At 42.9% G+C, this 23,873-nt stretch overlaps 1 protein-coding gene across 1 annotated transcript in view; it reads right to left on the bottom strand.

The window, feature by feature from the left end:
- ADAMTS18 (ADAM metallopeptidase with thrombospondin type 1 motif, 18) overlaps positions 1–23,523 on the bottom strand; it is a 130,902-nt gene extending 107,379 nt beyond the window's left edge. The window contains exons 1-3 of the mRNA XM_004690360.2: positions 23,266–23,523; positions 23,077–23,164; positions 19,846–20,165 (exon numbers count right to left, since the gene is read on the bottom strand). Coding sequence (XP_004690417.2) covers positions 19,846–20,165; positions 23,077–23,164; positions 23,266–23,523 — 666 coding nt within the window. The remainder of the gene's footprint in view (positions 1–19,845; positions 20,166–23,076; positions 23,165–23,265) is intronic.
- Between the last annotated feature and the right edge of the window lie 350 nt (positions 23,524–23,873).

The following is a 23,873-nucleotide window of genomic DNA, read 5'->3' as shown; positions in this document are numbered from 1 at the left end:
ATTTATTTGTGCATACAGAACTGGGGTACAGGCCAGAGGCTCAGGGGCGGCGAGAGGCTTCACCAGAGACAGAGTGGGGAACAGAACAGGCAGATCAACGAAGTACACTGCTGAGGGGAGCAGCGGGCGGGTCAGGAGAGGTCTGCCACGCCATGTGGTCACCTCCGGGGCAGGCGGGAATCGAACTCATGCAGAAGCGGCTTTAGATTCTCAGTGCAGTGCTTTAACCTGCTGCGCCACCAGGGAGGGCCGAAAAACTCAACTTTTTCAGTCATCAGAGAAATGCAAAATGATAATATGAAATCATACACACACTTCAGATATGTTAACATGGATGACAAAAGAATACTAACTGTTGGCAAAGATGAGGAACAAGCAAAACTCACAAATGGCTAATGGGAGAATGACGTGGAAAACCTGAAAATTTCTACTGAAATGGAATTTGTAGATGCTTTATGACACAACAATACCATTTCTAGGTACTCAAAGGAAATGAGTATGTATCTGAGCCTTAGGAACTGTCGAAGAATAACCTCAGATAAATGATCTGTAACAGCCCACAACCAGAAGCCACCCCAATGTCCCCCAACAATAGCTTGGATAAACAGAATGTGGCTATTTATGGGAACTTTAGAGCAACAAAATGAATCAGCCACAGCTGTGTCTACTAATAGGGATACATAACATCTAAACATGTTGCTGAATAAAAGCAGCTAGTCAAGCAAGACTGTTCTGTGGATTGCATGGTCACAAAGCCCGAAAAACAGGCAAAGCCCTTTGGTAAGGGAAGTCAGAATGGTGATGTCAGGTAAGTGAGCAATTAGGAAGCATAAGGAGAGCTGGGGGGTTGCTGCTGGTGTTCTACATTCTGACCTAGTCACAGTGATTCCGTGAGTGTGACCACTACAAATCAGTTTAGCTGGGTAACTCATTATTCATGCAACTTTCTATATTTATACTATTCCTATACATTTTTATAAAGCTGAAGTGGAATCATTCTTTCAAGGAGACATATGTTGTGCAGGATTCCAGAAGCACCTTGTAAAGTAGGCGGCCCCAAGTTAAGCGAAAGCTCTAGACAAAACCTACATTGCCTGAAGCCCTGTCCTACTGAAACAGGCATTTTAGAAAGTACAGATAAGAAACTGGCATCACAGTCAAAAGCAGCATTTAATGGGGGACTGGCTGGTTCCACTGAGAGTAACAAAAAACTGTTCACCTAAGTTGATATGACAGGATAAATAGTATCACATTCCGCTCTCAGTAGCAGGCTCAACAGCCCAGGCTGACAGATTTACAATGGAAAGCTGAATCCGCAGATCAAAAACCATGTGCTCTGTTTGGGACTTGCTGACCTACAGTAGACGCTGAAACCCTTAAATCAACAGTTTTATGGCATTTATGGTGAGGCACCCTGACAGGTCCGTTTCGTCAAACAAGCCTCGCCTTGAATCTGAGCTCAGCTAAAAAGTGTGTTATCAAAGGCGGGCATTTGCTAACATGAGAAGGGAAAAAAATGCTGCATTTCTATACAAATACTTCATGGAAATCTTTCTAGTACTTTTGGAGGTAAAGAGAAAATTAGTGCAAAGGTATTGAGCTGCATGTGATCTGTAAGATCTATCATTGCTAGCAAAGTGATTTATTCACCGACTCTGCTACTGTTACTACAGCCAGTTCTTTCTCAATGTTTGGATTAAGTGGATCACCCAATACCTCCTTCTTGGGAGACAATGGCAAAGACCCCATTACACAGCTATTAAATGTGGGTATGTTGTATCGGCTTCTCCTAAACCTATTCTGACCAAAAGCCATGTCCCCAAAATTCGCCTCTACACCCCTACATATTTTATAATGTAACTTTGTGAACACACACATATATGCTTTATTGCAATATTCCATGCAACTCTACTCTTTCAAGGCAATATATAAATCTAGTTACACCTAGTCTATACTAGGAGACTTCCCGTACTCAGGTTTGTTACATTGATTCACTGATTCCACTCTGTGGCTGTAACCAAGGTAAGAAGCACTTTTTTTCTATAAGCACTAAGGACTTTTTTCAGGTATGTGCATCAGGGTGCTTTTTTTGGTAAGCCCTTTTCAAAAAATTGAACTTTAATGAACACACCACATATTAGTTTCAAGTATATAATATAGTGCTTCACATATACTCACACACATTGTATGTCTATGAATCAACCACCACAATCAGTCTGGTTAACATCCTTCACCACATAGTTACACCTTTTTTTCTGGCAATGGGAGCTTTTAAGATCTCTTCTCTTAGCAATATTCAAACATATGATCCAGTATTTTGCATTGTCACTATGCTATACATTATACCCACACGTTAAACCTTCCTTGTTTCACTGTCAAAGTTGGTGAACATAAGAGCTACTCATAGTGCAAATGCTAAGGATGCCTATTTCAGAGTTGATGACTCCACAGATCTGGACTAGGGCCTGGCACTATGAATGGAAGATGACAGATAAATGCTTCTCTCCTCTCCTCCCTTTGTTTTGAGATGAGGAAACAGTCCTGGAGAAGGAAGATGAATTGCAGCAGATCACATAATGTTTCAAACATGTTATATATATATGCTGCATTTATACAATATGTATAGTTCCTGTCTCTCTCCATCTGTCTTCTCCCCACTCCCTGTATCTATAGAGAACCCTGATGCTCAGTTTACCACTTAAAAATGGAAAGGGAGTAGACACGTGAATACCAGCCACTGCAATCCCCTGGACTAGAGTCTCTTGTCTTTTAGAGAAGAAAGGCGCTCTGCTCCTCATTTCAAATGTTCCTGAGAAGACCTCTTCCACTCCTGATTTAAGGAAGGCAGGATTCAGCAAGGGTCTGTGACACCGGGATCAAATCAGGCCACCCTAGCTCTCCTGCTGCCGAAGTGGGGGGGGGAGGGAGGAGAAGGAGAACCCCTCCTATGGGATGTAAGGGTGCATTTCTTCTGACTCTGTGGAAGTCACTGGCTTTCTTTAGCATGACCATTAGCAAGAATAATTTGTTCGACAGCCATTTGATCAGAAATACAATGAAATAACGAAATCTTCTGATGCATTAAATGTTATCCTAAGTCATTGTGGTTTTGGAAGTTCACTGATGTGGATTTTTGGGGGGGCACTGAACCCCTCAATTGGGAACATTTATAAAATTGTGTGACATTAGCTTTCAATGTCCAGACCATGGATCTTTTTGAAACTACATTTTGTTTTAATTTCTAAACATGTCAATTGGCATCACTCAGAAAATTATGAAAAAAAAAAAAAGGCACAAAGGTTAATTCAGACTAGCTAGTCTTGACCCATATAATTGGGGGGAAATCCATGTGTGAAATCTGGAATTTTTTTCAAATCTACCTTTTTCACTTACCTTCAAGAGAGATATTTAATTCAACATTCTTATTTGAAATCTGATTTTGCCCCCAAGCTATGTACTTCTCTATGTAATTATATAATGAGGACGTGCCTCTGAAAGAATATCCACACAGGAGAGGATTTGAATGAAAACTGAGGATGCTGTGAAGTGTTGCTGCCTTAAGACACGCAATTTCAGCAGACTTGCTGAATATTAGAAGAATACTTTTTCTGTGTCGGCTTCTACTTGTATGTATTAGTAGAACCTTAAGATCAGAGATAACACCTATCAAGCCCAATACAGTAGCTTTCCTAGGCACTGGACATGTAAGAGTGGCCTGATTTTCAATGTGCAGTAGTAGTTGTGAAATGCACACTGGATTTTGAAGATTTAAGTGTAAAGTACTTCATGAGTGATCTTTGCATTGATTATATTTTACAATAGCCTTTTTGACCTATCAGATTAAATAAAATGAACTACCATTATCTGCAAAGAATTACTTCTAGTTTTTACTTTCTTCTTGACTTCTAGGAACCTTTAAATTACAGTTGCTGCCTTGCATTCTATCCGACTGGACAGCACTCTATCAGAGCAGACAAGTTGGAATTTCCAAGTATCATAAAAAAGAAATAATGGATTTCATGGGGGAGGGTATACTTCTGTTATCGTTATTTAAAATAAAAATCCACTGCACACTAAAGTTAAAGTCATTTAAAAACGATCTTCAAAGACACAAATGAACTGCACATGAACGCTGAACAATTAATCCATCAATAAGCATTCTTGGTTTACAACGTTGTCCCACGAGTCATTGTCCAAACAAATCAAAGAATTCAATTAAACGGGGTTACAGAGTATGAAGTCATCCCCTAAGTCAACCATAGAGTTCCCACCTCCCTTTAACTGCATAATGACAAGCATATAATTGCTGACTGGTATTGGCTGTTTTCAAGCCCTCTGCAGTTATTGTTGGCAGACGTGGAAAGGTGTGTAATAACATGACAATCGACAAAGCAGTGAATCAACAACATAGATAATGCACTCAAGATGCACTGTTAGGAAGAAACGTCTACAATGCTTAATGCAGCTACAGTCTGTAAAGTGTACACTGCACCCAGAGAATCCTGACACATGAAGTGTACGTTCAAATTCCCACCGTTATTACCTGTGGGCCACTTCATGATGAATATCCTTATATTATGTGCATATTTCCATTGCATGATTAAGCTCTCTGCAGAAAGTGTTCATAATGTGTCCCCTATCCCACGTAGGACTGTCATCTCAAAGTGATAGAAACTGAAGGTAAACTACATTTACAAAAAAAAAAGAGAGCCTTTAAAATTCATACCAATTAAAAGTTTTAAGTACTGGCCCTTCCTGGAGGTGCAACGGGTTAAAGCACAGCATTAAGAAGCTAAAGCCACTTCAGCATGAGTTTGACCCCTGCCCCAGAAAGTGACCCATATGGCGCAGCAGACCTCTCCTGGCCCACCCGCTGCTGCCTTCAGCAGTATACTTCGTCAGTTGGCCTGTTCTGCTCCCCACTCTGTCTCTAGTGAAGCCTCTCACTGCCCCTGCACCTCTGGCCTGTACCCTAGTTCTGTATGCATAAATAAATAAATCTTTAAAAAATAAAGTTTTAAGTACTGTGTGACAACACCATTTAAGTGTAGGACAGCTGTCAGCAACTCTGGAATTCGGTTCCATCCTTTGTGCTCCCTCCAGCTGTTCCAGAAATATATTTTATTGAGTCTGATCCATGATCAGATGTTATATGTTTATCCCTGAAATGATCACTGTAGGGATAATGGATGTTGTGACTGACAACTGAGGAGAACATGTTACTTCGCACATGTTCCTTGGACTTAAGACAAGAGGTGGGGAAGGCAGGCCCTAAAGAGAAACTGCAGCATTTTTATAAAGACTGGGGAAATAGAGGCTTGGAAGACAAAATTATAGATGACCACTGTCCTCTCCGAATCTCCATATCTTAACTTGGACATAAAGAGATACTTAAGAATATGAAAGCACTAATTTGAAGAGATGCAGCATTACTGTCAATAGCCAGGAGCAGAATTACCTAAGAGACCATCAGAAAATGAGTAGATAACAAAGCTGTGGTATATACACAAATACTACTCAACTTAAAAAAAAAAATGAAATCAGGCTCTTTGCAACAATATGGATGCACCTACAGGGTATTATGCTTAGTGAAATAAGTTAGATGAAAGACAAAAGCCATTTGATTTCACTCATAAATAGAAGACAAAGAAAAGAAATGAACAACAAATCAAAAACAAATTTTTAGACCATAGGAACAAAATAGTGGTTACCAGAAGGGGGAATATAGGGTGGGTCAAATGGTACATCAAGGTGCTGAACTATAAGATGAGGAACAGAAACTAGACTTTTGGTAGTGAACATAATGTATTATACACAGAAATCCATTTATAATGCTGTACACTGAAACCTATATAATGTAACAAATCACCTTCATATCAAGTTTTTTTTTAAAAGATAGCCATTTGATGCTTTTTTCCATATATAAGTGAACACATGCCTAAGAAATATCCAATTTATAATATATTCCAAACATAGAAATGATTTACCTATTTCTTAATAAACAGGATTTTAATTACATACATTCATGCAACAAATGTTTATTGGGTTCCTACATCTGCCAGGTACCCTAAGGTCCAGGCTGGCCTCTGGAGACACTGCTGTGAAGAGTAGAGGTGAACACCCTTGCACACATGTACAGATACAGAGTAGCAAACAAGTCAATTGAGCAGTGAGTGGTAAGTAGTATGAAGGAAAGTAAAACAGGGTAAGGGGGTTGGGAGTGGCAGAATGTCAGGGATTAACTGTCAGTAATGATGACATTTACACAGAGAACCCCCCTGAAGGAACAAGCAGAGTTTCTGGGGAAAAAGCATTCAAGTGGCAAAGTCATGTGAGTGGAGGCATCTGGGATTCCAAAAAGCAGCAGAGGCCAGAGGACTGGGTGGAGTCTAAGATGACAGAAGAGAAGAGGTCAGAGGGACCAGGTCATTTATTACCTTGCAGGTGATAAGAAATTTGGATTACATACTATGGGGGAATGGAAAGCCATTAGCTGGTAGAGAAGAGGGAAGTCAAATTATCTAGTCACTGAGGAAAGGGAATCCTGAGGATAGAAAGCTGCTATAGGAAACCAGGTGAAAGCTAGAGTAGCTTGGATTAGTGGTGGGGTAGAGGTGTAAGAAGTGGTTATTATTGGGACATTTTAAATTATCACATGAGAAATGAAATTTACATTGAGGTGTGTATAAGATCATCTGGTGTTTTAGATCTTTACAGGCTAACACAGTCATTTCAGTTGATTGGTGTTTAATATATATAATTTGACATATGATTATTTTTATGATTGCCCATCATACTAAATTCACTTTTTCCTTATTTGTGTTCTCATGATGCAAATGTATCACAGCTATATATTAATTTTACTGCACTGTCCCTAAGTGTTCATATTTTTTTTTATTTATTTATTTTTTTTTTTTAAAGATTTTATTTTATTTGTGCATACAGAACTGGGATACAGGCCAGAGATGTGGAGGGTGAGAGAATTCACCAGAGTCAGAGTGGAGTGCAGAACAGGCAGATCAACGAAATACACTGCTGAGGGGAGCAGCGGGCGGGTCAGGAGAGGTCTGCCACGCCATGTGGTCACTCACCTCCGGGGCAGGCGGGAATCGAACCCATGAGGAAGCGGCTTTAGATTCTCAGTGCTGTGCTTTAACCCGCTGCGCCACCAGGGAGGGCCGTGTTCATATTTTTAATGCCATTACTGACCAGCCCTACACTGGAGCATCCTAGAATTTAGGGACCATATAGTTTTTGTATTTCCATATCTAACATAGAACTAAGGCATACACAGTAAGCCGGGGAAAAGTTTTTGTGTTAAAAGGATGGGTGGGTGAATGGATAAATGATGGATGGATGGATGAAAGGGCTTTAGAAAGGAGAAAAGAGAGAAAACGAAGAAATGTCAAATAACTGGTTACTAATAGCTAGAAATACAAGCCTCACAGTGACCATGACTTTGCTAATCTGGTATATTTATAAAGAGACTGAGTAATTCAAAGGATATCCCATCACCCACAGGTGATGGGTCTACTCAAAGAAGGGGTGACAGAAAGAGCTCATAGTTCATCTGATCAGTCTACAGAGATAAGAGAATTATGTTCTTGTCTTAATTTCCAGAATTAGTTTTTAAAACAGCTCCTTCCCTCTTAAGTACAGTGAAGAATTTATGCACTTAACAGAAGCAAATGTATAAACTTCTCAGCCATAAGCAATAGATAAGAGATCTAACAGAGGGCTCTCTGACTTGTGCCCACATTCCCAAAACAGAAAGAACATTCCCTATTTCATTCCCAGAACAGCCTACTGTTCCATTCTTAGAGATCAAGATAACAAAGAGGATATCTGACTTTTATCTATAGTCAGTTGTAAACCCAGAAATAAAATCCTCATTTCCAATCTGCTTCCTCTTGCTTAGGTTTCCTCCCTCACAAGTATGCAAGGAATACATTTTATTATAAATATATTTGTTTCTTCAGCAGTCTTGGTTAGCATGCTGTGAACTTCAACAGCACATACACCTCTTCAACAATATTTCCAGATGGATTTTCTGACATCACCCCCATCCCACTCACATACAATTTCCCCCGATAAGTGCCTCAAAAGGAGGGGAAGTACCTGAAGTCAATCTTCTTAAAGAAGACACTGAAATTAACCACAAAGTGAAAAAGACATAATGCATGCTGTTAACAAAGCTGGAGGGTGACTGTATAAATCTCTCAGTGGTTATGTCCCCACTTGGCCATATCTGGAAACACTGGGTTGAGACAATGTAAGGGCTGCTACTAGCATCTAGTAGGAAGAGGATTGGCATGATGCTAGCATCCTACAGCACCCAGGACAGCCCCTCACAGAATGCTTCCAGAATGCCCAGCACCCTGGAGAGAAACCCTGTGCTCCGTATAATGTAAACATTTCCTAAGCAATTTCAAATAGTGAAACAAAAGGGGAAAAACCAAATGGGACTACATCAAATTAAAATGCTTCTGCATGGCAAAACAGACTTGTATCAAAAGGAGGAGACATCCTACTACATGGAAGCAGATATTGGTCGGTACATCGCATGGCCAACCAAGGATCAGTATTCAAAACATACGAAGAGCTCATAAAACTCAAAAAAATAGCAGCAGGATTAAAAAATGGGTGGAGGAACAGATACTCCCATAATGCTGCAGTAAACATGAAAGCACATTGGTTTTCTTTGAGTTGATGGCAACAAACAGATGCCTGGGCCTCAATACTCAGGTGTTTTGTTTTCAGAGGTCTGGGACGGGACCTAACTATCTGTGTCCTTTAAAGTTCTGTAGGCTAAGACTTAATATTTCATTGAAAATGATAATGTTAAATATTTAATCTTTTTACTGATTTGATGTAACATCACATTATAACATTCCATAAGCTTCAGGTGTTCATCACTGTGATACTTTTTACATTAAGTTTCCAGGTCGAAGTCTGAATCTATCCTTCATCACACCATAAATATGCAATGTTAAACAGAGATTAGTATTTGCTTTACACACAAAAGGAATCCTTCTAAAAGAATGGAATTTGTCTTACTTCAGTGCAATTTTTCTGTAAAATGGCTAAAGTCTGAGAAGAGACATAGAAGAGAGTGTGCTTGAGTACTATTTTCTAACTGCCACCACTCTATGCGGCATAAAACAAGCCTAGTAGACTCAATAATCAAGGCAGAATACAAGTCGTGTTCATTACTTATCCACAGGGAAATCAATTTTGGGTAACTCTTCATTTACCCATAATCTGGAAGTGGTAAGACAAAACAGGAAAAGAAGATGAGGAATGTAAAATCACAGAATGGTTTCACACTAAAAAGCACTCTGCTGTCAGTAAATCATCGGAGGGCTAATCTCCTTTTACGAGCTTATCTCAATCCCTTTCAAGTGCCGTCTCTCTAAGAAGAGTGTGCACAGAGCCAACTGCTGGTAAATTGGTGATGTGCACTCTATAATTTATATCAGAAAGCATGCCCCCTTGACATGGAGTGGTAATAAGGGCAGATGAAATAGTCCACAGCTCCCCGGCATGAATAAGCCATCAAAAGAATTTGGCTGAGAACGAAATCCTTCGATACATCAAAGGCATCCCTTCAGGAGAGGTGAGCGTGCTGTCCAGACAGAACACCCTCAGCAGACTTGCATGATGGTGTTTGAGGGTAGGCTGCCCTGTAATTGGATAGAAAACCCGTGGGAACAGGCTTTCATGGGAATAACTTGATAGAACTGAAGAGGAACTTCGGATTTGTGGACAGAGAAGTAGAGGAAACCCAGGCAATTAGCAGCGGACCTGAAAGTCTTCATGTGCAGTGTGCTTGTGCTCATCTCATTATGCCTGTTTCTATCTGGACTTCAGAAATTTATCAGGACCATTTCTTCTCAAATTTTTTATTGCTGGTGGTGGGAATCCATGCCATTTCACCAGCTCACAGGCCCCGCTAGACACAACCCTTCTCCTACGTGTAGTAGGCTCATGGCACACGAAGATAAAATGAGTTCTCAGTAATTGTGCCTTCTATACAAATACAACCTGGGTGACTGTGGGAGATGTTGGAAGCAAATGACGGCAACAGCAAGAAAATGCCCCTTTCAGGTACTGTCTGTATTTAGTGTGTCAGCTCTTCATAAAGTGGGTTCTTGGTCAGTCTGTCTGTCTTTCTCATAAAACACAGAATTTCAGGCTGCTAAGAAGACCTCTACACATGCAATGTTCTTTTCAGCAATAGTGAAAGTGGAAACAAGCATATTAATCATAAGGGAGTGATTAAGTATGTAGTACTTAATAGAATAATATGTATCTGTAGTGGTAAGGGAGAAACCCCAAGATACACATTATATTTAATCATTCCCCTCCTTAGTCTGTCTCTCTCTCTCTTTCTCTCTCTCTCTCTCTCTCTCTCACACACACACACACACATACACCCACAAAGAATGTTTCAGGGGAAATAATGGTAACACAATTTATGCACGTTTTAAAATAAATGCACACACCCCAGAATACAGTCTAATTTCAAAAAGAGCTTCCAAGATATCTGGGGAGCCCTTAGCCAGTTCTGTTATGACCCAGACCTTCTTCAACACATTAGTTCACATGACAATACAGAAATAAAAATGATTTAATCTTCTTTGGACACACACATGAATTCCATGAGGCCTTCTGAGGCTTACAGAAAGGTGAGAGCAAATAAAGCTTGGGGCCCCACACACATTTTTTTTTACAGGTATGATCTAGGTTGCAGCTGCGGGGGCTGGGAGGCCACCTCAGTGGAGGTCACATGCACTACCAGGAACACACGGAAATGTGTCAACCCCCTGGCACGCAGGAGGCTCTGCACGCAGAAGGAGGCTAAGCTAGACCAGAAAGAGCTGAGAGACACAAAGAGGACACGGTGACATCACTGGATGACTTGGAACCAGCCTTGCGGAAAACTAGTCATCCCAGGACGGGGAGAGAGAGAGAGAGAGGCTGGGGCGGAGGAAAGATCACCCCAGAGCTGGAAAATGCATATTATTTTCTGCTTCCTCTACTTGAAGATAGAGTTGTTCTACTTGTAACTGCAAAGTGCTTATCAGTTGTGAGAGGATAATCTCTATATTCCGAGGACACTAGACAGTCCTCCTGGTGCCTCTTAGCTCACAGCCTGGCTAACACTGGCCGGAGTCTCCACAGACACACTCAGTGTGGTGCATCCCAGAAAGCAAAATCAGGTCTCCAGAAGACTACAAAAGTCCTCTGCCCTGAGGATGTTCTTGGTGGATACCATCAGGACACTGATTCATGGTCATCTGTGCCCAAGGAACCATTCTTGAAGCCTTTCTTTCCTTCATTAAACTGGATACCCAGTGTCCACTCAGGCCCTACTGAATTCTCAGAGGCAGGACTTCAACAATAAGCACACACCAATAAAGGGTTTAGATTGTTTGGAATTACACAGAAGAAAAATGGCTACTTTTGACCTTTATAACCCACTGACTGTAGTTAATAATATAGAGACTGGTGTCCAAGCTGACTTTTCCTCTCAGTGTTCCCAGTTTCCTCTCAATGGTGCAGTTAAGGGTACAATAAGAACAAACTATATTATTACCTAGACTTAAAGCTTGACTGCCTGTGGGTGGTGAGGAGGACTGGGAATGAGCCAACTTTGAAAACAGCTTTTATGGAAGAAGGTTTGCAGTAGGACGATTATTATTTTATCACCAATATTAGTATGGTGTACCATGCACTGCTATAACCATCTCACTTAAGAGTATTTTCCCGTCAATGAGGCATTCACAGACCCCACAGGGAAGTGCTCGGATAAAGAAAGTAAAACACATTTCACCAGATCATGCAGTTAGTAAAAACCAAAGCTGGCACCTGTCAGGGCAAAGTCATTCCACTGGGCTGCTGCATAGACAAATGATCCGCATCTTTGCTTACTGAGCCTTCCTCTTTGACTCTTTAGCTTTGTCTCCTTTCATTTCTTCCTGGTTGATGAAGTTAGAGTGTCTTACCCAAAACAACCTCACCAGGAAGTCCACCAGCCCCCAAGTGCTCTTCTTCCTGTTAACAGCTTGGACAGGCCCTGAGAAAGGAACTTCCTTTGCCATTTCCTTCCAGACCTCTCTCAGACCACAGTCAAGAACAATCAAACTTGAAGCTCCTACTGGTGGTGAGCTAAGGGCTCACCACCAGTTTTCAATGCTGTGAGGTAGTCACCATGTGCTCCACAGAGGCGGAAACGGAAGCACAGACCCAGGGGGAAGGCCACTTCTATAACCAGGAAACCCTGTTCTAAGTTCAAGACCTCCTTCTCTGCAGGTGCTCTTTGTGTCCCAGGGACTTGCTACACTGCACCCTCAGGAACCAGAGCAAACGTGACCCATCTCATGGACCAGCACCCATGACCACCCTGAAACCCAGCTAGAGAAGTCCACTTACTGTGGGCTTTTGAACACAGGACTAGGATCAGATGTGACACAGCCAGCACACAGATGCCTTCTCTATCAAGCTCTGGCAGCATGGAGGACCAGCCTTCCTCACTCGACGACCTCACTTTGAGCTAGAAGGGGAAGCTTTCCACTCTGGTGGGACTACTTTGCAGAGTTTTCCCCAGAGCTTATCTTGCTTGAGTCAAGTATTAATAAATCTTGACAAAGCCTGTCGTTTTGAGTATATGGACTCTCAGAACAATGGAGGGGCCACAGCTAACAACTGGGACTTGGGGAGCTTGATGCTTTAGGGGCGATCCCCTGGAAGGCAGAAAGCCTAAAGCCCATACATGTGAGCAATCTCCAAATAAGCCCTGGGGTCCAGTTGTCTGGCAAGAAGCTTGATTATTTAAATGGCTTTATCAATTATAGCTGAAGAGGGTATACAGGAAAGAGGCAAAATGATTCTTTTACTCTGGATGAATCAGGTCCTAAGAGAAGAATGTATTTCTGATGGGGGTGGGGGCGTGGGGTGCAGCCTGTATTCAAAAAACTTGTCAATACAAGCCAGGCTAATCCTTAATTTCACATGATCCTCTCCAGCGATGGAAAAGTTCCAAGAGAGAGTTTGTCATTCAGCAAACCCCTGCTAGTTAATAAGGCCCCACCAAGCAGAGCAGCAGGGCCTGCTTTCTCTCTGCCTCTTTGGATAAAGGGCATTTAACTTTGGCCCTTTTATGAATGGAAATCAGTTTTCTAAAGACTAGTGGGCAGGCAGTGACCACCAGAACAACTGGGTGGTTAAGCCTGCTGAGTCATAAAACACTTCTGAAAAGGGGAGATCAAAGGCTCCTCACTGCCTATTGAAACCCAAACTTCCCAAGTCCCTTGCAGGGACTCTGGCTCCCTGGTGAATGGGTCACCACAGTGATAGTCTCAAAAGGCCACCACTAAGACTGATTCGCTGAGGACATCAGGGCAGCCAGCCGTGGAGGAGAAAGGCCACTTACGGTTTAATTGTTGGGGACAAAGAAAAGAGAAATGTAGGGAAAAAGCAAGTGACAAAATTGGGTGGTGCCTCAGGCATGGAGGGTAGACAAGATCTTGGGCAGTGTGACCCTGGCTGATGTAACAGAGGCATCTCCATACAGTGGGGAGGTACCACGTGCCTGTCCCACCTGCTGATGGGTGGAGCTGAGTGGTCAGGTGAAGCCATAACAGGAAGAGACCCAAGAAGGGGAGAGAGACAGAGATCACGTGCTTCTCAGCTTTGGACTTGTACTAGGGACTTGGGAGAACTGGAGGAGGCATGTGGAGGATAAAGAGATATCTGGAAGAGACACATACATGAGAGACCTGTGGAAAGGCTGACAGTGGCAGCCTTAATTTTCACTTTTTGACTTTGATTTTGCTCCTTTTGTTCCAGACTTGCCTGGCCCTCTGTCCTACCAGAGGTGCCTCAGACAATCTGCAAGCTTTCAGGCCTTAGTGGCCCCACTTCAGGGTGATCCTGTTTCACTGAACATTTACCTACATGAAGATAGGTAATTTGGGGTGTTTCATTGGCAAACTATCATCCTTTCTTCTCTTCTCTATGTACACCTATTACAAGTTTTCAACACTAAGAGTATGCTTTATCTTTACATAGCAAGTGATGGAATTTCTGCAGCACATGCAAGTTTGGGGGCCCTGGGGTATCTCTCAGTCTACCCGCTAACACTGAAGCTGGGGCTATTCTGAGACAGACAGGAGCACTGACAGGTACAGCACAGCGCTCTGTCACTCTTACCAGTTGGGCCTTCCTTGAGAAGGCTCACCAAAGGTCAGGTACTGTTGTGATGCAAATCTGGGCAAACTGCAATGGGGGGACAGTTTCTACATGTCTTCCATGTCTTCCACATGAATGGAGCTTGGTGTTAAGAGTCTCTTAAGCCAGGGGTCCATTTCCCCAGTGAAAGACAGGAAGGAGATTTATGAGGTTCCCATCCAGCCCAAATAACCCCAGACCTAGGAACTGTGCTTACAGTTACTTAGAGACCTTGGCCAAACTGTTGCTAAAAGCATGGTGTAAAAGGGGGGTGGAGTGATCATGTTCATGGGCAAGGTGAAACCTCCAAGAGGCTTCTCCTTTTTGACCATGTGTCCCCTATTTTTAAACTCATGCTGCATGAACTCTTTGTTCCAGGGTTCTGTCAAATCATAGCTTGGTTCAAAGCAAAACAGCAAAGTTTAGGTTGAAAATTACCACTCCATTTCCTCCCTTAGAATGGAACTCTATAAATTAGAGTACAACACACATTTTGTTTGCAGCCTTCTCTAAACAGTACCTGACATGATAGAAGCTCATAAATCCTTGTCGAATGAAAGAATGACCTCTCCTAGTCAGTTCTTAAAATAGGACATTTCCACCAAGTGTCAGAAATGGGGTCAATCTGTCAAGCCAACAGCAATGATTCCAACAATGTGCCTGTATATTCAGTGCCTTAAGCCCATGATTCTCTAATGTTAATATGCATTAAAATCACTTAGAGAATGAAAAATACACATTCCTGAGCCCAGTCTCACTTGGCTTCTTTTGTGGGTTAAAGAAATCCATATTTTCAACACCTCAAATTACATTAATGCAATTGATCACACGAAAAATTACTGTCCTAACACAGAAAGGCCATTCTGGTGAGAGGCCTTTTAGACTGCCTGCTATTTTGGAAGATGCATGTTCTAACATGCAGAAGATGAAATCAAGAGACAGAGGTGAAAGGCTTAAGACAGCAGGTTGTAGCTCAACAATGCTGGAGGGTCTCCTGGTACAGATGGCCAACAGGCACATGAGAAGACAGTCATCACTCATTAGCAAAATGTAAATCAAAACCATGACTATCATTCCTCAGCTATGAGAATGACTATAATTAAAAAGACAAGAGAGGCCTGCCCCCCTGCTGGCACAGGGACAGCAGTATCAAGCTATTATAAGCTCTGCAACCAAAGCAAGTTCGATTCCTGGCCAGGAAGGTGACCCACAAAGCACAGCAGACCTCTCCTGTCTCGCCCTCAGAGGTGTATTTCAGTGGATCTACCTGCTCTGTTCCCCACTTGGTCTCTGGTGAGTCCTCTCACCCCCTGCACATCTGGCCTACACCTCAGTTCTTATGTGCATAAATAAATAAATATTAAAAAAAAAAGACCAGAGACAACAAATGTGGAAAGATGGTGGACAGAAAGGGAATCCTGCATACTGTTGACTGGATTGAAATCAGCACAGGCACTATGGAAAACATGGCGATTCCTCAAAAAAGGAATATTTTAAGAATTAAAAACATCCCATGACCTAGTTAGACCATGTCTGGGTATTTATTCAAAGAATATAAAATCACTAATTCAAAAAGGTAAATGCACCTCCCTAAGTTAATTACAGCATTATTTACTTTAGTCAAACTACGGAAACTACCTAAGTGACCAGTGGTGTATGAATGGGTGAAGATGTGATATGTGTACACAATGGGATACTTCTCAGCTATCAAAGAAGATGAATTACCACATACAACAATGTATGAACCTAAAAGGAATTATGCTAATTGAAATAAGTCAGTGATTCCTAAACAGAACAGTGGACACAATTCACTCAGCGAAATTTGTAATTTGTTCTTTATAAATTTTCCAAGTACATAACTCAGCCTCTGAATAAAGTGAGGCCTATCAATTTGTGATGGGTGAAGGGATGCATTTGAAGAAAATATCTTTATCATAGTTTAACTGTGAATGATTGAGAGAGATTCCTTGCTAGAGAAATTCCAGCTGGAAAATGTACATATGCATGTGTATACATACATTACTTTAGTAGTACAAGCCTTACATCCTTTCTCATTCTCTCCTGGGTTTCCTAACACTCAAGATAACAACTTTCCTACTGACTCTTGGCTATGTAAACGTAACTTATTACTTTCCTAATATACACTGCATGGAAACTAAGAGATTGCTGTAATTTCCAAAGACATTCTGATGCCAGTTCTCCAGCCCCACTCTTGGTAGAGATTTCCAGTGGAAGATTCATCACCATGTCAGAGACTCAGTGGGAGAAGAACTGCTTATCTCTTCTAACATTTTAACTTGGATGAGTCTCTCCAATGAGCAGTTAGAGGCTTGTACCTTTCCTGAACTTTTGAATCAGTCCCTAATCTGAATCCATTATAGTATTGGCTAATTAAGTTCAGATACACTCTAAACCCCTTGTTTGAGCAAAGAAGCTGAGCAATGTCTATGGGTTCCAGGTAGCTAGAAGGATGGAGACATTCTTCCCCCAGATCTGATGATATCTCCTTCAATATCCCTAGTGAAGGGGGTCCTCAGTGTGGTATCTCAAATGATCTAACCATCATTTGAACCATCAAAGGGTCTCACTCTTGCTAATCCATAATGTTTCATAAGTATATCAGTGCTAAAAGATTCATAGCCAGAATAATGAAGAGGTGGGCCTCCCTGGTGGCATACCACAGCCATTGTAGTACCAGTTCCATCCCCAGCCAGGAAGCTGACCCACATATGGCACAGTAGACCTCTCCTGTCTTGCCTGTTGCTCCCCTCAGCAGTGTATTTCAGGTGATCTGCCTGTTCTGTTCCCCAGTCTGTCTCTGGTGAATGCTCTAACCTCCCTCCCCCCACACCCTGCATTTCTGGCCTGCATCCCAGTTCTTGTATGCATAAACAAATACACTAAGTCTTTAAAAAGAAAAAGAATTAGTGAAGAGGTGAAGTTGGCAAGGGTGGTTTTGCTCAATATTCTTGTTTCCATTCACAGAGAAATAAATCATTATAACTTAGACTAATAGCATTTATTCTCTTTCCTGTCTCAGTGTTACAACTAGATAACAAGAAGATAAACAAATGACCAAAAAACATGAGAAAGGGCACTCAACTTCATTAATCATCAGAATAATACAAATTAAAGGTATATTGCTTCACATCCATCTATCAGAGTGGCTAAAATGGACAAGAGAGACAAAAGCAAGTGTTGATGAGGATGGGGAGCAACTGAAACTCACTTATACTGCTGGTGGGAGTGATAATTAGTACAGCCACTTTGAGAAGCTTTTTGCAGAATCAGCTAAAGCTGCATATATAAATATCCTATGACCTACTGGTTACTACTGGTGAGTAATACTTGAAGATGGAGATCTGGTTCTGGGACTCTGGTAACAACCTGCTTGATCTGGTTGGTGGTTACATGGGTGTGAAAATACATTAGGCTCTACTTTTGTTTTTGTATTTTTCTGTGTATACATTTTGTACTTGTCTTTATATAGTCCTCAACACAAGGTTACACTAATTAATGGAGAGCAGGATCTCAGCTTCACAGCTGTGGTTTTGTTCTTTCCCTCCCTACTCCTTTCTTATTGTTTAATTGAGGATGGATGTAGGTGTTTTTGCTATTGTTTGGTAGAGTCATGGGAAGTTTGTAGTTCAATGGGGATAAAACTAATTCTGTCCTGACCAGCTCTATCGATGCCTCCCCTCTCCTTTCCCTTCAATCCTCACCATAGGTCAACAAATTGGGCAATGAAAGTCAGAACCCTGGAGGAAAGCAATGGTCTTGGAAATAATTACAGGAGAGGAGACAGAGTCCTAATGAAATTAATTAACTAAGCCTATGGATTTTATTTGCCAGTTAATTGAATGGTGGGGACAAAATCGGGGGTCACGATTTCAGTTTACATCAATCTGACACACAGGCAGAAGAGGTTGTCCATTACTTCTTCACTTCAATGAAAAACATGAAAATCTTGAGTGCTTCTTTCTTATAAAGTGATCACTTGCTCCCGTGGAACTGTGAATTCTTCATTGGGGAAACAATGTGGTGTCTATTCATAGGGTGCAACTGGTCAAATGTGCCATCACTTACAGGGAGTAGAATCCCAAAAATGCCAAGTGTCATTGGAACCAGGGCAGCCAGAGAGCAAGAAACACCTGCTGGGAACGGCTGCAGCACCTCAGGTGAGAAGCCATCTAATCTCACAATCCTTGACATAAGCCTTCCTGACATTCCCACCTTAGAAATAGACACTGACAGGCAGAAGGAAGGAACTCCCTGAGGTTGTATTACTAAGTGCTGGTGGGAAAATCAGTCTGGAAAGACTGCTCTTAACCCCAGTGTTCTGTGGGGTTGGATAGTTTAAGCCACTCTCATGGGGACCTAAACACTTTCTGGAGATGTTAGGATGCTAGAACAGGAGGGAGGGCTATATAAGAGGATACTTAAAAAGGAGCAAGAGATGCCTCACGACAAAACACAAATCACAATATAAGATGTATTGTTCAGTGTGCTTGTGCACTTAACATATAACATAGAATACATGCATGTTACATTAGTATCTAAGTGAGATGGATCAAGCTCATTCGGGAGCTACTGAACATTTACTTCACCTTAAAATGTAAAGACTGTCTCAAAGGCTTTCCAAATTCCAGTTGTGGTAAAAGATTTGAAATTTTGAACCATACTAACACACACACAAAAATAATCAATAATGTAAACAATGACAATAAAGCTTCAATTAGCACCTAAGCCAGCTGTGCTCTCTGTCATGATATACCACGTACTCTACACATCCTCGACTGGACACTGAGTACTGTCCTCCTTCCAGGCATCCTAGTGTACCACACCTCATATCTCAACATACACACTCTTCTGGCAGCACAAGACACTTCTTAGTGGCAACACAAACCCAAAAGGCCATTCATTTATCACCTCCATTAGCATCCAGTTGACTCCTGAAAAGTGTCATTTACACTAATATTCCTATTCCCAGCCTTGAGCAGTGCAGACAAGGATCACATACACGGAAGAACACTTGTCCCAAATGCTTTTAAGTGTTCTGCCTCTCTGGATGCCACACTTAATCCTGCCAACTCTGGAGGACACCACACCGCATTCTAGAAGGATGTCTTACTTGAACAGGATGTCACCAACAGATTAGTTAAAAGAAAACAAAAGGCCTCCTTCTTCAGTGAAGGTTCAGCTTAACAGGGCTGCTGAAGACAATTTCACATTGAAATACAGTTTTCCCATTTCAAAGCAAAGTTGAGGCATGCGGCTTGTTAGATTTATATAAAGTCTGGTCTCTCAAGACTATACAAAGCGAATGGCATCCATCAAATTAATTTCCTTGGGGATCGTCTCAAACATGGAGAATGAAAAGACCAGCCCATTAAACATCAAAAGAATGCTTTAAATGGTAATTAAAGTTCTATTATATTTTCTTTTTCTGGGAGCAGATTAGATTAATTCAATTGAGAATATTATAAGTATCAAAGCTGACAGCGTGAATGTGTCGAGTTGGCTGGAAGAGCACTTAATATTGCAGACATCTGTTCATTCAAGTTATAGGAAACACATGAAAGAGGGAGTGGTCTCAGAGCCTGGGTTACTCACCAAGCCGGCACACGTAGATACTGCGACCGAGGAGGAGCTGTCGTTTCGGATAAATCCCTGATAGAAACATCGCTGCACCTCGGGGGCCCGAGTCTCTGAAGCACCATCTTTTCCCAGTACCTGGACAATAAAGTGACTGCTCAAAATTGCCGAGGGCTGAAGTTCTAAGTGTAGCTCCTGTCCAAATGCTGAAAATCGGTAATGCAGGGAGCTGCTGGCACTCTGCACCCATCGCCTCTTCCTGCCGTGTTGGTGAAAAATATCATGTGAAATATACGAGCCGCCTGAGTCCACTTCCACCGGCGTGACAAAGACGTAATCTGCAATGGGAGAGGGTTTGTGGTGAGCTCCCAGAGCCCACAAGCCTAGCTGGGCTCTTCTTCCCAACAGGTTGGCAAATAGTAATGCTCAGTTCAAAGATCTATCTGTGCTCCAATTGGGGGGCACTGAAATAGAATTTTGAGTGGCTCCTTTGGAGGAGAACCCTGTGGTCATTACAACCAGCTTGGCCCCAGTGGTTCCAAGAAAAACGACAAGTCCAGCATAGGAGTGCTAAATGTCAAGAATGTAGACCACGCCACCGCTAGTCTGTAGCACACTGGATGGCTTTTTTATATATTAGCCAGAGCGCTCCATATGTAAAATTGGATTTGTTTTGGAGACGAAATGAATAAGTATAAAACCACAAAAGGAATGAAAGTTTTTTGGGGGGGTAGATGGATATCTGTGTTTAAACCGAATCGGGAGCTTATTTGGGGGCGGTTTCCATTTCAAATGTTAAGTCACAGTGCTGAGTAAGTTGAGCTGATACTGCAGATAATTAATAAGTAACAGCAGTTTCAGATTTCTGATACGAGTGATACGCGATAGTAAAAACCCCAGCACTTGTACCCCTCTTCACATTTTACCAGCTTTTCACAAAGACAATCCCATCTAACCGTGAGCATAAGATAGAGTGACTGCATAAACAGGCCTCGAGATTGTCAGAACTTCTCTGTGGTGTCTGAGGTTTCAAATTGCTCAGACATGTTGGTGGGAGTGTCCGGATCGGGGGACACCTGGAAAGGCATGTTTAAAAATACCTTTCCCAGCGCTTCCTGTGGCAGCACTAATTGCTGCTCATTGCTGCTCGTTGGGGAGAGGAGGAGCCAAAGGACAATTTGCTGCTTGGGGAAAAAAACAAAAACAAAAACAAAACAAAGCCAGCAACACTGTTTTCTGTCACACAATATTGAAACTGAAAAGGTTCACCCCACAGAGGGATGGGGAAGGCACCCTCTGTGCAGTACAGAAAGTTCTGCATTTCTACTTTGTTGGCACAGAACGGGAAGCTAATTTGCAAAGTGTTTAGAAAGATTCTGAATAACTAAGTGGCATGTTTGAGTCACTTGGGCCCTTGGGTTACTGAGGGGAGGAAAAGAATTATTTTCCTTTTCCCAAAATAGTCAGCACCCCCCCCCCCCAATAAAGATGAGGAATGAGCATTAGTCTTGTGGCTGGCAGGAATCAATGACAGGTGATATGTTAATTGGGCCTACCTTCAGAAAAAAAATAATCCCCAAATGACAATTTTAACTGTTTCCTTTTGTGGAGGAGTCATGTGGGCCTCTTCCGGCTGCATTCTGGCTGCATTCTTACCATGAGATTGGTGTCCTGCTCCTCCTACTTCTCCTTGACTCCTTTAAGTAGAAAATTATCTCACTGACATGCATATTCAAAAAAAAATTAACTAAAAATAAGTCTTCCCTGAACCTTAAAGAAAGCAGGCAGCAAGATAATATTCTCTTCTTGAAAAAAAAAAAAAATCTTGTATGTGGCTTTCTAGGTATGTGGTAGCTTCCTAGCAAAAACCACCTCCAAACACTGAAAGCGAACTGAGACAATCATCTCAGACACACTCCAGAGTCTTTATAAGAAGTGGGTTTCTTACCTCCTTGTCCAAAATCATGTGTCTACTCTTAGTACTCTTAGTACTCTTAGTTGGGTGGCCAGGCAGGGGACTTACCCAGAATGGGCCCTAAAAGTGCCCCCAAGCCCACACCTGCTGCTTGTTTGCCAGGGGAGGAAGCACAGGTTGAAGGTCAGCCTTAAAGGACCAGGGGTAGGCAGAGCCTGTGGAAAGTGCCACCTGCCTGCTCAGGGACTGATAAATAGGAGGTCCCTATGGGTGGTGGCTGGGAAGAGGGGGCCTCCAGCCACCTGATGGAATGTGGGGGATTGCTGAAAACTGCACCCATCTCTACGGTTGGATAAAAGGTGAATTTCCCAAGAGTGAATTCCTGGTCCTCTCCTGTCCTCTTCCTGCCCCGCTTCTTGGCACAGACATTCTTGATTACAGTTCTTTCTCCCCAATAAGCTCCCTCGCCCCCCAACAGGGCCAGGGAACACCCGAGAGCTAAAAATGACAGAATTCCAGTTGGGCTTGAAGGTTGGATCAGGAACCAACTGGTCTGTAGCTGGGGGAGAACAGAAACCAGCACTTGCCTTCAGGGCACCAGGGAGAAGTTAATAAGTGACAGAAGTGGAGGTTGCTCTGGAAGTTTGGGTCTGAGGAACCTCAGAAGAGATGTAGGTCCCAGAGACCTAAAGCTACTAGCTTGCTCTCCCCACACCCCCTAACTTCCCTCCCCAATACTGCAGCGTTTAGGAATTCTTGGCTAAGTGCAGAGAATAAAAGAGCAGAGAGAAAGAAAAGGAACAGAAGGAGAGGGGGTGATGAGAAGGAAAAGTACTCACGTGCCTTATTAACACCCCTCCCCACCCCGCTATCACCACCATCTAAAATGAGTTCCTGCAGGCCTTCCCAGTGAAGGAAGAAAACCAGGAAGGGACCAGGTCCATGTCCACTTCCTTTCTAATTTCTCACCGCAGTTAGGTGAGTTAGTTAGTAAAGAGTTTTACAAGCCACCTGTGAATGAAGGAAAGTATTGTTTTCTCATTTCTCATCAAGTCTCATTTCTCATCAAGTCTCATTTAAGTGACTGGCAGCTTGAGGCACTGATTGTTTGATAAGTTCAGAATCCTCTCCGCATCCCTCCTGCCTCCTTTCCTATCTCCCCCACCCCCATCCCGGGAACCATTTCTAAGCGCGCGCGCACCGCGCACACACCTGCCAGGTTGTGGAGTGGCTTTCCCATCTTTGCTCTCTCTGGGGAGAAGGAAGGGACAAAGTACCTGGGAAGGCCTTTCTGGGGATGGGGATGGGGCTGGGGCTGGGGGCCGAATACGAACCATCATTTAATCCGCTGCCGCCAATGCTGCTGTCACTGGCTAAGGCTGCGGAGACCGACGCACAGCAGAGGCAGCACAGCTGGAGCGCCTGCAAGAGAAGAGGCGACACCGAGCGTGAGCTGCACGTCGGGGTTGGCGCCTGGCGCCCCCTGCCACCCGCTCTAGGCGCGCCCCTCGGCGGACACCTGCCTTAGCCACGCGCCCCAGTCGCGCCGCACCCCACGGCGGGCAGATACTGCGACCGAGGAGGAGCTGTCGTTTCGGATAAATCCCTGATAGAAACATCGCTGCACCTCGGGGGCCCGAGTCTCTGAAGCACCATCTTTTCCCAGTACCTGGACAATAAAGTGACTGCTCAAAATTGCCGAGGGCTGAAGTTCTAAGTGTAGCTCCTGTCCAAATGCTGAAAATCGGTAATGCAGGGAGCTGCTGGCACTCTGCACCCATCGCCTCTTCCTGCCGTGTTGGTGAAAAATATCATGTGAAATATACGAGCCGCCTGAGTCCACTTCCACCGGCGTGACAAAGACGTAATCTGCAATGGGAGAGGGTTTGTGGTGAGCTCCCAGAGCCCACAAGCCTAGCTGGGCTCTTCTTCCCAACAGGTTGGCAAATAGTAATGCTCAGTTCAAAGATCTATCTGTGCTCCAATTGGGGGGCACTGAAATAGAATTTTGAGTGGCTCCTTTGGAGGAGAACCCTGTGGTCATTACAACCAGCTTGGCCCCAGTGGTTCCAAGAAAAACGACAAGTCCAGCATAGGAGTGCTAAATGTCAAGAATGTAGACCACGCCACC

This window comes from Condylura cristata, unplaced genomic scaffold (assembly GCF_000260355.1).
Source record: "Condylura cristata isolate star-nosed mole 26May11 unplaced genomic scaffold, ConCri1.0 scaffold00028, whole genome shotgun sequence".
In the NCBI taxonomy this organism is placed as follows: domain Eukaryota; kingdom Metazoa; phylum Chordata; class Mammalia; order Eulipotyphla; family Talpidae; genus Condylura; species Condylura cristata.
The sequence above is the reverse complement of the archived record's forward strand: the minus strand, read 5'-3'. Positions and strand labels throughout refer to the sequence as shown.